The sequence below is a fragment of the Chinchilla lanigera genome, unplaced genomic scaffold, assembly GCF_000276665.1.
Source record: "Chinchilla lanigera isolate Chin_1 unplaced genomic scaffold, ChiLan1.0 scaffold00001, whole genome shotgun sequence".
In the NCBI taxonomy this organism is placed as follows: Eukaryota; Metazoa; Chordata; class Mammalia; order Rodentia; family Chinchillidae; genus Chinchilla; species Chinchilla lanigera.
Window position 1 is genome coordinate 9,090,704 of NW_004955402.1, and position 15,960 is coordinate 9,106,663.

At 49.2% G+C, this 15,960-nt stretch overlaps 1 protein-coding gene across 2 annotated transcripts; it reads right to left on the reverse strand.

The window, feature by feature from the left end:
• Positions 1 to 1,223: 1,223 nt before the first annotated feature.
• Positions 1,224 to 9,100, reverse strand: Adcyap1 (adenylate cyclase activating polypeptide 1 (pituitary)). Of its 2 annotated transcripts, none has more exons than XM_005372667.2 (5): positions 8,063 to 9,100; positions 7,622 to 7,732; positions 5,420 to 5,551; positions 4,908 to 5,006; positions 1,224 to 3,877 (listed from the first exon to the last, which is right to left on the reverse strand). In XM_005372667.2, exons 2-5 carry the CDS (start codon positions 7,729 to 7,731, stop codon positions 3,685 to 3,687), a joined length of 534 nt encoding a protein of 177 aa, XP_005372724.1. In that variant the 5' UTR covers position 7,732; positions 8,063 to 9,100; the 3' UTR covers positions 1,224 to 3,684. The 2 variants fall into 2 exon arrangements, with proteins under 2 accessions (XP_005372724.1, XP_005372725.1); XM_005372668.2 differs by lacking the exon at positions 8,063 to 9,100 and adding an exon at positions 7,945 to 8,031.
• Positions 9,101 to 15,960: the final 6,860 nt, after the last annotated feature.

Here is a 15,960-nt window from a genome sequence, read left to right on the forward strand (position 1 = left end):
TTTTTGGTTTTTCTCCGGTACTGGGAACCGAACTCACGACCTTGCGCTTGCCAGGCAGGCGCTTTGCCGCTGAGCTAAATCCCCAGCCCCTATCTTTATTTTCTTGACAAGTCATTAGCTCTCAAGTATATAAATTCTTTCTTCATTTTTCCATTTACCACATTAGGACTCCATTGGTGACAGATTAAAAATGGAGAACAACTTCAGTAAAACCCAATGTATACATGAACTGTATTATACTCATTTTTTTAACTTCAAATGAGATTTCTAGATTGTGAGCTCCTCACCATGTAATTCTGGGCCTCAGATGCTGAACTAAGTTCTAAGAACATGTTCTAGTCCTTGCTGACTTTTAATACTACTGTGACATATTTATTGATTTATTAAATGAATACATTCATTTTTAGGATGAAAACTGGTACTTCAAATTCAATGGTATGACTTCTTCTAAGTGATTTTCAATAAATTTTTTAACCCAGAAATAGTCAGTGGCTCCAAAAGCACACCTTTGGGGAATCTGCAGGAATTTTATATGAAGGTTTTGCTTTAAAGTTTGTTAATATGAGCTAATGAAGCATATAATATGCAAATGATTTTTCATATTTTGTCCTCAAAATCAAAGTATATTTTCTTTTAAAGTATCTAGTTAACTCTAACTTGCTCTTGCTCTTTCTATCCAAAACATTTCAGTCAGAGATATCTTTGCATATCTCTAAACACATTTAAAAGCTCCAAAATGGATTGTTTAAATCGTTTTATACAAAATTTTATCAAGACCCATTTAGTACACAGTAACTTGTACAAGAACAATGTTAGATAGCTATTTTAGAAGCCTAACTAATTCTCCAATATTATCTGTCACCAATATATATATATATATATATATATATATATATATATATACACACACACACTAGGGAGGTGGAAATTAATCTAAATAGTGTGTCTTATCAATGTTCTGACATCCATGCCTATTTATGAGCTTTATACCTCTTAGGCATCGCCATATGAGTAGCTACTTAAAATTTTTAATTGAATCCAGTAACCCATCAAGCAGATATTAGAGCACAGCTTACGAAAATCCATGGATACTTAGATATATATTCCAGACATGAAAGATCTGAGGATTGCTAAAGAAATATAATACTTTCAGATTTTAGAGTAGTTATTTCTTGGATATCTTTTTTCTCGAAACATTAGACCAAGTTGCATTGTTTACAAAAATTTATTCATACAAATTTTACACACTTTATATAACAGTTATCAAAGTCCTAGTTATAGATATCATGTGTGTAATAATACTTGGTTAAGATGTCTTTATAATCAGTTGCACACAAAATAAGAGCTTCAAGACTAACATCTACCTAAATTATCACTATATCATAACTCTGCTCCAGTTTAGTAAGGCTCTTGGCATTTCTAAAAAATATACAAAAGATTAAACTGGGTGATCACGGTAAAATGCTTGCAACTAGCCGTGGGAACACTAAATGAGACTGCATCAATGAAAGGTTAACTAGAGCCCTATTTCACCACTAACAGCTGACACAAATACAGAAAACGCTGCCCATTATCCAAGAGACAAATAATTAAGACTAAAATGCAAGCTGATGTGTTGCAGCATTGTAGGGCCACTAAATAGCCACCTGTGATTCGTGGCGATTTAAAAGGCGAAGAAAGGCACTAAAGCTGCAAACTGCATCCCGTGTCACATTGCCTGAGGAGACTGCAGAATTAGAGAAAGATTGATCCTGTGACTCCGGCATAGAGCAAATGCCTCTTTATTTCACCGTTTGCAATGTGATCTCTGGCAGCATCCATCCCACCTGGGAATGCAAATCCGATTCTGTTTTCTTTCGTGTAAGACTTCATACTGATCAAATCCATAAAGAAAAAAAAGGAAAGGTCCTTTAAACTTTTACACATTAGATGCTTAATTTTTTTCTTGTTTTTTTTTTTTTTCTGCAAAAATTTGTGTTCTGAAATTTGGGGAATTGGCTGGTTTGTCTGTTGCTGCTTGATCTGGTTGCTGGGTGAAGGTTCTTTGTTTATAGAGATCATTCTATATGTTCAAGAAATTGACAGGAAACAAACATGCTTTCTTTAGCCAAGAAAAGATACAAGGGTGGGTTGTGAGAGCTTGCTTACCTTGCTCTTGATCACAGATATAAGATAGTACTCATACATATGAAGATGAGGTTTAAATGATTTATCAGTAAAACTGAGCAACATGTGAACACTACACATTCTATTATGACAAAGATTGGTTTTATGAAATAAATTTTACTAAGCAATAAGCCAGAATGTAGAAAAATACATTTTACCTACAAACTCAATAAACAAGAAACAAAAGGTTCATATTTAGTGCATAATTACTTAGTGGTAGCTACACAGGCGTTCCTAAGCTTTACAGTAACTGCTTGCATCAAACAACCACAAGTAAGAAGCATTCACAAGTTTAAGAGAAGCAAACGAAAACAAAATGGTAAACAGTACTTAAACAGCGCAGGAGGATAGGAAGGCGGGGTCTCCAGAAAAACCACAAAGGAAAACGGTGGCTTTTTACAAAGCAGGGCTCAAAGGGGAGGATCCTGGCCACTTCACAAGATGAGAAGCGTGGACAGCACTGAGAAAAACACATTGTACTTTGCATCCACTTCCAATACCCAGCGCCCTAAGTCAGACAGGCAGTGGACCTGCAGCGCACTGGACTTGCCCAGACTCCCGGACTGGGGGGAGGGGCTGCTCACACTGTCCCTCTCCAGGGTCCTCCTCTTCTGCCTCTGCTCTGCCTCTTCCCGTAAAGCTCCATTTCCTTCATTTTGTTCCAATTGCCCTAACCTTGGGATAGTAGGGTCCCTGGTGAATCCGGAAGTACAGAAAAGAGAGCTTCCTATCCAAGCCTCCCTCCTCTGTACAGTTCCTCAACTCCTCCCCCAGGGAGTGGCGTGAATTCTGGGGAGAAGCACAATTTGAATCGAGCTGTTGTTTTATTAGAATTTCCTTCTGGGCTGAGAGTCTGAAGAGAGACAAATACACATAAAAAGTAGAATCAAAGAAAGCGAAAGTATTGGAATTGCCGCCCAGCCGGCGGGCCGGTGCCCACTTGAGGGAGCTAGGCTGGCCTGAAGCGGCCTGCCCCAGAGACTCGCGGGGAGAGAATGCCCTTCGGCAGTTCTTCAAACCACTACTCAGAATCTCCCCCGAGCAGGGCGTCGTTGCGTATGTACAGTATAACAAATGGTCAGTATTCACATCTTCAGCCCTGTTGTGGATAAAAATACTATCCTTTTAATTCCAGTTTACAAAAATAGGACTAATATTCAAAACAATGATTGTCTATTTTTTCTATTTATTTTATATAAAAACATAAACAGCTCAGGCGAATTTTCAATCCTTGTGCACACTTCGTATGAATTGCTCTCTATTATACTTATATATATATTTTTTTTAATATATGTTTATAAGATAATATCAATAATTGGTCCACAAAGTATATCTGTGCATTCTCTAGTGCTTTGTAAAAAGAAAAACAATATTATTATCAAAATATTCATTTAATGGCTTTACTTCATACAGAAATACATGTTTGGATAGAACACACGAGCGATGACTTCGGTCAGTTTGGAAAACGACTTTTCATTGTGTCAGGGTTGTATACACAGGGTAGCTGGTAACTCATCGCTACAAAAATGCTATTCGGCGTCCTTTGTTTTTAACCCTTTGTTTATACCTTTTCCCCAGGACTGCCGCCAAGTATTTCTTGACAGCCATTTGTTTCCGGTAGCGGCTGTAGCTATCAGTGAAGATTCCGTCCGAGTGGCGCTTGGACAGCGGCTCCCAGTCGTCCTCCTCCGCGCCGCCACCTAGGTCCCCACTGTAAGGAAAGGGGTGGGGAACAGGGGGGTCAGGGGGAGACGCCAGGCAAAGGCTCGAGGCGCAGGCGGGCCCCACCCACCCCACCGCAGCCTCCCGGGAGGGGACCGAGCGCGCGCTGCCTCCCTGCTGCCTTCCCGTGCCAGGGGCAGGGCTGAGACGAAAACCCCTCGATTCTCCGGGGCACCCAGGATTTCCTGGCACTACAGCCCAGGACGAGATCTGAGAATCAGACACGCGATTTCAGCCTTTCTCCAAACACTGCCTTGGAAGATCTGACCATCCGTGCCTTTGCAATAAACTGTCCTAACTGCCTTTCTCGCCCCCGACCTACAAAGAAAATAACCGAAGGTCCTAAATGCCACGCTGGCTGCTGCGGCGGCGTTTAGATCGATCCTGCAATTCCTGGCCCGACACCAGCACTCCTTCCGCATGCTAAGTTGCAAAATGTGATAATAATATAAGTCGACAGTCTATGGGCAATATTTTTTCACCTCATGAATTATTCATTGCGAAAATGTAATCTGTTTCCCCGTGGGGTTTATTAAAACGCTGCCTTCTGCTGAGACAGGTTTCACACAAGCCCCAAACTCTGGGTTTGCCCTAGCGTGAGCAAACACTGTTTGTTTGCTAAAGTGTCCAGATTTAGTGTTTTGTTTACTTCGATTGGAATTTATAGTAAATGCAACGCCCATTCCCCGCCCCCCCCCAAAAAAATATCAGCCTTAGAGGGCTTGACAGCAAATCTTCCCGGGAACCTTGAAGGTTGTGATTGACTGGGGAAGGAGTGTTTTTCTTTTAATGCAAAAAAGATCAAAATCCCTGGTTTCCTCCCCTCTGTCCCTCTCACCAGGCCCCGAGCTCTCCGAGCCTTGCTCCAGATCTAAAGCGCCCCTTCCAACTCTCGGCCCGCGCCGCCGCCCGAACCCCCGACCCGCGCGGCCACACCCTCGGCCACGTGCACGCAGGACGTAGAGCCGCCCGCCCGCCCCGCGCGCCGTCACGCGCCGTCTCCTCCCGCAAACTCTTACCGCACACCCTTGGCCACGAGGGACTGCAGGTACTTCCTGGCCGACAGCTGATCCAGCACCCTGCGGTAGGCTTTGTGAAGGAGCCCGTGGGCGACGTCTCTAACGGGGAGACAAAGTGCGTGTGCACCCAGGGTCACGGCCTCGCCCCCACCCCGCCGAGTGGCAGCCCCAGGACCCCTGCTGGGCGCGCGCTCGGCGCTCGGGAGGGTGAGGGAACCGCGGAGGGGCGCAGGACTCGGGAAGACGTGCTGGGAAGTGCCGGAGGACCGAGGCTAGCACCCCGAGGCAGTCCTGGCCTCCGGAGATGGCCGGTGGGGAGCCTGGACTCCGGGCCTGCCCAGGCGCACGTTCGCTGACACTCCTCGGCCCCGACCTTTCGGCCCCCACGCGGCCATCCTCCCGCCACTCATTTCCTGTCGCTCTCGGGATCGGGCCAAGGCAAAGAGAGGCCGGAGGACTTCCACGGAGACGGGCCAGCCCGCCGTCCCGCCCGGGGCCCCGCGGCGCGGTACCTGCGCTCGGCCGGGTAGTACAGGGTGTAGGCGTCCTGCAGCGCGGAGGCGGGGCTCCCTGCGCCCGGCGGGGCCGCGTCGTAGAGGTCCTGCAGCGGCTTTCCGTCTTCGTCGTACGCCTCGTCCTCCGGCCTGCGGGGTAGCCAGAAGGACTGGTCACTCCCAGACCCACCCCACTTCTGCGACGACCCAAAGAAAGGGGCTCGCACAGATGCACTTGCTCCGCGAAGGTCCCCCACGAAAAACTGGCTTTTCTTCCAGGACGGGGTGGGGACGCGGAGCCCCACTCCTCGAGGCTGTCGCCCACCCTCCAGTGGGGTAGAAAGGTTGCCCTGTGGGACCGCGGCCTGCACGAGTCTGGGGAAGCCGAGAGATCCCTGCAGACAGTGCACACCGGCCTCAGAAAGGACCTCCGCCCCGGGCCATGCGTGGCGCGCAGGCCTCCCCCAAGTAGCAAGGGGCGGGCGGGTGCGAGAAAGGTGCCACGAGAGGAGACGCGCACCGCGCCAACACCCAGAGGGGGGGCCTGGACCGGCAGGGGAGGAGGGGCGGGGGTGTGCGGCGGCCAAGTCGGCAGCCACCCGCACCCGAGCCTCGAGCCTCGGAGCCCAGGGGAGCCCTTCCCGCAGATGTAGGTCACGGAGAACCTCCAGCTTCTATTTTGGGCGGGAAAGGATCTGGCAGGAACATGAATAATAGATGCTCCTAAACTTAGCCGGTTTGGCGGCGGCTCATTTCTGTGGCGTGCCCGCGCGCTCCGGTGCCTCTCGCCTGGGGAAAGTGCCAGGCACGCGGAACTTTGAGAACATTGAGGGGGAAATAGGAGCGCTTTTAAGCCCACTAAGTAAATAGATCAAGCCAGTGTGTCAGAGATGGCGAGGTGGAAGGACCTCATCTCCACCCCAGAGCGCAAAGAAAGACCGGGGACCGAGAGCGAGTGCCCGCGACCTCCTGGTAGCCTGCACCTGCCGCCCGCATCCGTGTACAGGACGGAGAGAAGTGCGTTAAAACACAAAGTCCCATCCCAGAGACTCGGAATGTGGCCCGGACAAGTGGCGCGCTCCGGGCAGGCTTAGAGTTGTGCTACGCACTCCGCTTGCCTTTGTGCATCCCTGGAGAGGCCAGAGCAAGGCCAGCGCATCGCTCCGCCTGCCCCGCACTCAGCCCTTCCTCGGTTGCGCGCCTCAGCCCCCGTCCAGGTGCCCGACCCAGATAGTTCCGGCCACTTTCTGTCCTAACCTGCACCCAGATGATGGAACCCTAACGGAAGCTGGACCCCATCGCGATGGTCCCCGAGACGATCGTTCTTGGGCGCGGCTCGGAGGAGCCTGGTTACTCGCGTGGCGCGCGCTCCAAGCCGCCCCCGAGCGCCACGGGCTGCCCGGTGCGCCTGCACCGTCCCGCACACCGGCGGGGGCTGCGGGGCTGCAGTGGGAAACCCAACCGCGCCGCCCGCTTAGAAGCCAGAGGCTAAGGAAAAGCCAGGCTTCCTCCATCCCGGGGTGGGCACGGCTGTCCTCCAGCCCGCCTGCCTGCCCGCTTTCCCTTCCTCCTCCCTCGCATCCGTCTGTCCCCCGCCCCTGCAGTCTGTTCTTGTGCTTCCTTCTCTCGGCTCGCTTTTCCTTAGCCATAGCCGGCCTGCACTCCCCCTCCCCAGGGCAGTCTGGGGCTCAAAAATGCAGTTGGAACCAGGATCGCTTGAAAGAAGCTCTTCAGGGGAAGGAATGCGAATGAGGTGAAGAGGAAGGGCGGAGGAGAGAGAGACCCCGCCCCAATAGCTCAGAATAAGCTGTAACAAAGCAAAGTCCGAGGGAGCTACGCGCTCAGCCCCCCGCCTGTCACTGGGAGCTGAAGTTCTCCGAACTCGTTCTAAGAATCGGTAAAAGCAGCCCGACTGGGGGCTCTGCCCGCCCCTCCCTGGGGCCAGGCTGGGGGAGGGGAGGTCTCTCGGGTGGTTGGAGGCTCGCTCTCTACCCAGGCCCGGGTGCTTGGGGCTCAGGGAGTGGCGCCGAGACTTAGCGAGCCTGCTCTGCCCCGGCTTAGCTATCCCGGACCCCGGGGCTGCCAAGACTGGAAGAGGCGCAGTGGAGGCGCAGAGCGTGGCACTTAGTAGCCTGTACCCCCAGGAACGGCAGGAGGGCGACGGTGAGGCGGTGTCCGGCGCAGGGAACCCTCAGCTCAGCCCAGGCGCCCAGAACCTACCTGACCCCAGGGAACCGGAGTCCGGCGGAGGCAGGTGAGCAGTAGCCGCTGCTGTGCATTATTATCCCGTAGACCAGCAGGGCCAGTCTTGCTCCGCTACACATGGTCATTCTGCGCAGGACAGAAAAGAAGGCACAAAGCCGTGAGAAAGCCCCTGGCCTTCCACCCACCCCAAGAAACTCCAAGAGCCAAAGATGGAGCGAAGCTCTGGCCGCCTGTGTGCAACACACTTAGCATCAGCCGGCGCGCGCCCCGCCACTTCTCCTTGCGGTAGTCAGAAAAAATATGTATGCATCCACCCAGCGCCCAGTAACTAGCCAGACCTGGTACGAGCGAGCGCTCACTCGAACCCCATGCCCGCGCTGAAGCGGGGAGGAAAGCAGCAGTCAAGGGAGTCGTTTGGCTTGGTGAGAAATTTTTCCCTTCGTATTCAACTCTTACCGCTGCTGGGAGAGGATCGGTTGACAAGTAGGACGGCGGGCAAAGGGCTCCTTCAAGTTTCTGCGCTGGAATCACAAGCCGAGAGGCATCACCGTCTGGCGTCGGTATCTGAAGACGAGCCGCAGGGATGAGCAGGAGCAGCAGGCGGAGCCGGAGGACTTGTTTGCTGAGGGTTTAAGTATTGTGTTCAAAAGTTTGTAGAAGCACGGAACTAGAAGGAAGCGCGACGTGGAGAGAAGGAAGAGGGTGAGGAGCGGTGAAGAAAGAAAGAGGAGGCGACTAGCTAAGGGGAGGGGGAGCAAAGTGGCCGTAAGTCCACTGGGAGAAAAAAGCAGGCGGTTAAGGAAAAGATGAAAAGTCAGAGGAGAAGGGGAAGAAGGGAAAGGAGAGGGCCGGCGAGTGCAGCCCGGCCAGGCAGCTGTGAGACTCGGCAGCACCGGGTCTGTTCTGAGGTCCCTCTGGCTGCGTCTGAAGATGCGGCTTCTTCTGGTGCTGCCGGTGCTTACAGAGGTGACCGGCCTTCTGCTTGTGTTTATATATGCAGTTAGCAAAAAATCTATCTGAACATGGTTTTAGGAGCGTCCTCTTTGTCAACATCTGCCTGCCTATTGCCTTTAAGTACAGAATATTTTGTTGCGCTGTTGCGCTCCGATTTTTATTCATGAAATGACTTCCTTTTTTTTTCAGTCACGTAATGATCGGGTATCAGAAAAAAGACGTCAGCATCCTAGTCCCTCAAGGAATGTATTAACTATTCTGTGCTGTCCTCTAGGATGATAAGATCCGGAGTCATCGACTTCTCATAAACACCTTTCACTCATACAATCCAATTTTTAAGAAGTCTAATTATTTTGATGGTTTTCAATTTCACCCATTTCTCAAGGACGGATAAAGAATTTGTAGAATTTCCAGGATGGTAAAAGTCATGTTTTTAACTATATCCACACTGTTTCTCTTTATTTTTTTCATCAAGCCCTACCAGGGAGAGCTCTGGTCTCTGGAATCAAGCACCATCAAGCTCTCCTATTAATAAATTTAATTTAGATCTCCTAATTTCTTGCGTATGTTCTTTCAGATGGACAGTTAAGTGTGGAAGTCGTTTTGTTTTTAAAGGGAAAGTCTTGGAAGACTTTCAGTAAATCTCTAATGAGTCTGGCTGTCGCTGACAGTCTGGCTACAAGTGGATAGGTGAGAGCGAAGGCTGCCTCGGGAGCCCGGCCTGTGGAGCTGTCCAGGCTATCAGTGCTGAACTGCTTGGGCGCAGATGCTGCAAGTGTTGAAAATTGTCACTGGTTTAATTTTCACACAGCCCCTCAACCTGAAGATTTGGCAGTGGTGCTTTTAATGTGGCAATTCATTGTCTAAATCACCTTGCTGTTCGGGTTTCTCCCTCCCTCGTAGTACCTATGAATGCCCAAGTGCTGAGAACAGGCTCATTACTTGCTGTAGACTTCACGAAAAACCATTCAATGTCTCTTGTGAGTCCTGATGTTTGGCTGTCGGGCTTTGCTGTTTGTACACCTTCACACTTTCTGTACCTCTTACTGGTTTTAAAAATTGAAGCTGTTACATCATGTTTTCTACAAGAATTGAAATTGGAAGAACTTGGGGGTGAGAGATGTGCTTTTTACACTTGCTTTACAAGTTAAATTCTGTCTGGGGAAATACAGGCAGACTGGGAAAGCAGGATTCCCAGTACAAGTTCCTTTGCTGAGGGTTTCTAATGGGAATCCCTCCCTTGGGAATGGTTAAATTATTTTAACTGAAAATGACATGGGAAGGGAAATGAAATGGGGGAAGACCATATCCACCCTGAACCTTACAAGTCCCCAAGGAATTCAAAAAGAGTCATAAATGTATGCTCCAGTAAAAGATCTTGGCTCTATTTCTTTTAAAAAGGAAATAGACACATCAATAACCATTAGTATGCATTTTAATTATTGGATCTTACACAAAAAAACAGAAGGAACGTCAGTTAACTGTTTCCTGTTACTTTGGTTCGGATCTAATATTTAAATAAGCAATATTGGTGCTGAATACTTTCTCCAAGCCCCATTTCTCATTCTCAATGCTATTCCTGCTCTTTGAGATGAAACACTTCCTCCAAGAAGGCAAAGTTTTGCTTATTCCGTGAATGACCCAAAACTGCCCGCCACTTCTAAGTCTCCTCCTAGCTGGGCTTAAGTGTCTGCCTTCAGTAATTCTTCAAGCCACATCAGCATGCGAATGCACCTCTTTGTCTCTGCTGCATGTGTCTGTGGGTCTCCGTTGCAGTGTTTATGGGGCCTCTGCTCACACACAGAGCCTGCGGTGAGCAGGGCTGGATCATCAAGCAGAGATGCCTTTCTCACTAAAGTGCCCAAAGCTATCACCTACTGCGGCTTTCCTGTCTTCCACCTCGCTTCACGTCAAAGGTGAACCCCATTAAAATCCTCTTTCCTCCCACGCTCATTCTGAAAGAGTCCATCCTGGAGAAATACTCGAAAATTTCCAAGCCTCCATGTGAATTCACCACTCAACTTTAGCGAAGGGAGCCACCATGTGGGGAGTTTGTTGACTTCACGGCCTGTTAAAGGGGGAGAGCACAAACCCGAGGACTCTGGAGCAGGACAAACTGGCAGCTCTGGAGCAGGAACTGTTTCCTGGGCTCACAAAGGCTGTGCTATTTGCTCTTTTGAGTTTAGGTATTCTCAGCACCCCAAAATCTCCAAGGCCTCCAAGTCAGACCGCGCTCACTGGAGTAAAAGACTAAGCAGAGAACTTGAGATTCTTGGTCCCTGAACTCCACAACAGCAAGACCCATTATCTGCTCCTCGGCACAATCGAAAGAGCAGCCCAGCCCCACCCCGTAGCTGCCTCAGGGACTCAGCTCCCGAGGGGATCACCCCACAAGTGTCCTCCTTGCACCCACAGGCTCCAGTCCGGACAGCAGAGACGCTTTCCTATTCTTACAAGTTCTGGATGGAAGTTGGGAGTCCCAGGTCCGGGAAAGGTGGGAGCTGAACACTGGCAGAGGGGTCTGAGAACTGGGGCGGTCTGGGGCTCCCCACACCTCCGCCTCACCAAACCCTTGGAGGACATTAGAGCGTAGGCCATTTCTGCTTTCTTTTGGCTGGAGAGGGAAGTCTCAAAACCCAAAACCACACACTCACTTCCCTTCCAGGAGGCTAATTTGCTTCTTATCTGGGGGAAGCCTTGGTCCAGCGCTGAGGCTGCACCGGGGGAGGAGAGGGGTTGGGTCTAGGGCCCCCCAGGGCGGCGAAGAGAAGGCAACCTGTCCACCCAAAAGGCCAGCCATGAGACCTGCATGCACCCTATGCGCACCAGCAGCTTCAGGGAAAAGACCTGAGGACCTTGTAGGAAACCACACCCACGCTTGTGGCACACACCTACCTGGCTTAATGAGCAGGACAGAGCCTGGGCCTTGACCTCAGGAACCCGCAGCTAAAAGCACCACGGAGAAGGAGCCTTCTAAATTTATTTTGTTCTTGCCCAGTTTCTCTCCCAAAGGGATTTTTACAACCTCCTATGGTGACCTCCACATCGCCTCTGTATAATTTTTTTTTAAATGTGCAGGTGTGTGGCTGGCGTTAGAACTTCCTACTTGCAGATAACACAAAAGAATTTCAGATCTTCTTTCCAACATGCCCAGTCCTGCGCCTCAGCCTTTGCCAGAGGTCTTCCCAGGCTGGCAAAACTTCTCTCCAGACTACCAGGGCAAAGAACGTTGTTAGCTGGAATTGTGTTCTGCTAGAAAAGTAAGAGGAACCAGGGAGACCCTCTGAGTGGAAGGTCACGCCCAGGTCCCCCTGAGTCAGAGCGAAAGCCTCCTGAGGCTAAACCATGACCTACCAGGAACCGGCTGTCAGAAATATGTGTTGGAAATGATGAAAACCCTTGATTCTCAGGTCCCTAATGCCTCAACTGCTTTTATCCCATTAGTCTTTCGGATGTGAAAAGAGCTCTTGATGGGAAATGGCGAATGCTAACTACAGTCACAATAGCACTTGCTTGAAATGTTTCTCCCAGCACCTTGCTGAGATTCAAGCCTTGGGCCTTGGATGAAACACTTGATTTGAAGAAATCGTCAGCCTTGGAAGGAGTATGTTTTTGTGTTTAGTCAGGAGAAATACATCTAGAATATTTCCTGAGAGTCAGAATTTACAGGTGGCTTCACAATGCTAGCAATACTATATAGTACTTGTGTTGTGCTGCCCTTGCTCTATGAACCGTCTCCAGTGGGGAAAGCTACACTGTTACGTGGGAATCTCCATCCTGCTCCTGCCTCGGAAGTCGGTGAGTTACTTGACCTTTGGCCTGTAAGCAGATCGGTAAGATGGAGCGCTCAGATAGGGAGTCTCTCAGGACTTTCCTTCTTTTAACCTCTCCTTTCCTTGGCTCTGTAGGGCTCCATATGACCTTTCACCACCACTGTCTCCATGCCCTACCCCCTCAGACTTTTCTAACCATAGAAAAGGACAGATTTAGCCTGGTGCTGTGGCACATGCCATACCTGTAATGCCAGCACTTGGGTCACAGTGAGTGTGAGGCCAGCCTGGGCTACATAGCAAAACTTTGTCTCAGAAAGAAACAAAACAAGACAAGACAGCTTTGCGTAAAGCACCCTCAAGCATTCCTAGCATAAATAATGCTAAATCAAGACTGGAAAAAGCAGGCATTCTGATTCTATCCAGTACTTAGCATGAGAAAGCAGCTCAGCTGAGCCTTTCTGGTGAGCAAGGTTGCTGCAGAACAACATCCTAATCTCTGAATGACTAAAATGAATTATAACCCCGTATTCAGTTTCACTCTAAACTTGTTCCCTTCTGACTCTTCCAGAAAATGCAATGACTAATGACTCACTCCATGCCGATTACACCTGTAGGGAAACCCAAATGTTCTGCCTCAGAACATCATGCCCATCGCTGACTGGACCGACTGCATCATGTTCCTCTGAACTCACTGTGAAGTAAGGAGCCATGAGCGAACCAATAATGTGTCACGACTTCTCTGACCTTCAGAAGCCGGTGCCTCATCACTCTGAAAACAAGCAGCAAAGGAAGCCTTTCCAAATCACAGGAGCAAAGCCACGCTCTCTAATCTGGAAACAGAACTGCATATTCACAGGGCCAAGGAATTTTCCCGGCTGTTTTAAGAGACAAAACGTATAGTCAAGAAGCAAACACCGGGATGTAAACTGTGCTGGAGTTTCGGTGATTTCAAGTGTCACATACCTATGACTCTTCTAAGGCCTAATTCTTCAAATGTACTTCTTAGCAAAGTATATACTCCAGACTTCACTGCCTGGCATCTGCCAAATTCTACCAAGATTTCCAGAACAAGTCTCCTCATTTCAGTCTAAATCCTCTGCTCCTGCGGGCCTTAAGTGCACGAGGAAAAGCTTGGAGAATATCCAGGAAATCCTATATCCTAAATGAGTTTATGAGGCAGCTTCTGGAAATGTTGAAAGAGAAATCTGTGTGTAAAATGAAACAAGATCAGATCAAAAGAAGACCTTGCTCCTTGAATTCAAATTATCCCAAAGCTCTACCCTATGAGCTCAGACCGTATTTGTAACAATTTTGTTTTTCATTCTCCCTATTACTTTCTCTGTGTGGTAATATCTCTGGAAATGCTCCCCGCTCCCCAAGTCCTAGGATGGAGCCTACAACCTCCAGTATGTTAGGCAAGGATTCTACCACTGGGCCATATCCCTATCCCATACTTAAAATACTTTTAAAGTAATCTTTCTCTAAATATACACAAGTATGATTTCCTTTAAACCTGTTATCTGCATGGAATACAATTACATTTGTCAGGAGTTACTACTTAAATTTTTAATTATTATTTTGAATCTTTTGAATCTTTTCTTCCAAAGGAACCGCGTGTAATGTGGCTACTTCCCACTTTATAGTAGCAAAGACAATGACTGTTAAGAGAATATTTATCATGCGAAGTATCTGAACCGGGGTTCTTCCTACTCACAGCAATCTTCTTTGTAGACATTAATAGTACTTCTATTTTATAGACCAAAGCTGAGAGTCAAAGAAGTTAGAGACTTACCTGAATTCAGACTTAGTGACCATAAGAGCTTTACTGCCCATACTGTGGTACCCTGGTTTACATGTTTGTTGTCTTCAGAGTTGTTATAAATACAAATTACTAGTTAAAATCGGTTTTAATCTCTTACTTGACTCAACTTGGAAGAAAATCAGTTTCGTATTGATTTTCCAATTAAAAGTCATGTTTAATGTAATGGAAATCAAATGCTATCAGCATCCTTGAAACTGCCTAAGTTGGACTAAACATCACACAGTTATGGGTTGTTTTAAAATGTACATTAACATTCCACCACATATTGTCATTGGTATACACCAAACCGTTCAAGAGGTCAAAAATATTGCTGTGCCGAGTCATTTAAAATGATTTCATACTTGAGAATTCAGCAGATGTTTCAGTGATGTGTCTAAGTATAAAAAAAATTCAATACTTTTAAGTTCATCATTTAATGTCCATTATATCATCATCGTATCTTATCAAATCATCATGTAATTCAATACCACAGAAAACATACGATTGCCAGTGAGTCAAGACTGTGTGAGTCAAGTAAGATGATGTATATAAAAATGTTTTACAATAATAGATCCTAGATGAGTAGGAAGGAAGGAAATCAACATCTGTAAAGCTCCTTTTCTGACAGCAGCGATATTCTCTGCATTAGCCGACATTTTTTCCATTTAACCCTCTCGTTGCCCTGTGAGACAGGTATGGTATTAATATTATTACTTTTACTGATGGATCAGCTGGGAATATTTTTTTCCACTACAAATAGTTTAAAGACAGGAGACACAAAACCGGGGGCGGGGGGTGGAGTGAGGCCCCAAGCCTCAGACAGGAGACATAAAACCTGGGGCCCAGGAGTGAGGCCCCAGCAGCTGCCGGGAGTCTGCAGAGACGCCCCAGCTCCCTGCCCTTTCCCTGCGGCCCTCCCTCCTGGAGAAAGCACTGTGCATCACTGTCATCATAGCACGCCGAAGTTGTCAAGGTTTGCCCAGCAAATTGCAGTACAGTAGTTGATAGTAATGAACAGAATGACTCTGATAAGCAGTGACCGGGCCTGGCTTGGACCCAGCATCCAGTGGCGGGTGGGGGCTGTGACACGGTTAAATGGGCAGAGAGGGAGGCCCAGCTCCCTGGGATCCCCGGTGCAGCCTCCCGAGCAGCCCCACCGGAGCGTGCCTGTCTCGCTCGGGCCCAGCAGCAGCTGCCTGCTCTCTCTTGTCCCCACGGCCATTGGCTGAGGTTGGATTGAGGCCGGGGCTGTGCCGGGCGGGACGTGGGAACTCCCCCCGTTCTCAGAGCCCCTTGCCAGGAGGGCCCCTCTGCCGCAGCCCAGGAGGCCATGAACTCACAGTTGTGATAAAGGAACATTCCTGGAAGGGGAAGTGCAAGGCCCACGCAGCTGAGGTCACTGAGGTGGCTGCCAAACAGGAGCTGGGGCACGAGGAGGGGGCCCATGAGGGTGAGGTTGCCAGGACATGGACAGTGAGAGCAGAGGTGAGGGCCCGCAGGGACAGAAGGGCCAGGCCGTGGATTACAGGCGGGGTGCAGCTGAGCGGGACACGGGTCCGGAGGCCGCAGTCCGAGGGCACAGGTGCGGTGACGGCCAAGCAGCAGCGCAGACAGGGTCAGCATGAACAGCCGTGGTGTCGGTGGCCAGCTCTGGAGGTCCGAGGCACAGTGCGTAGGCCCACACTGCCGCAGGCCGTGGCGGTGCTGAGGGCGAGGCTGACAGGCGAGCTGATGGGCAGTAGCGGCACCAGTGCTCCCGCCAGAAGGCGCAGAGCGGCAGGGGCTGCCCGAAGCCCGGGGGCGTGGGGATCAGCTGGCTCAGACCT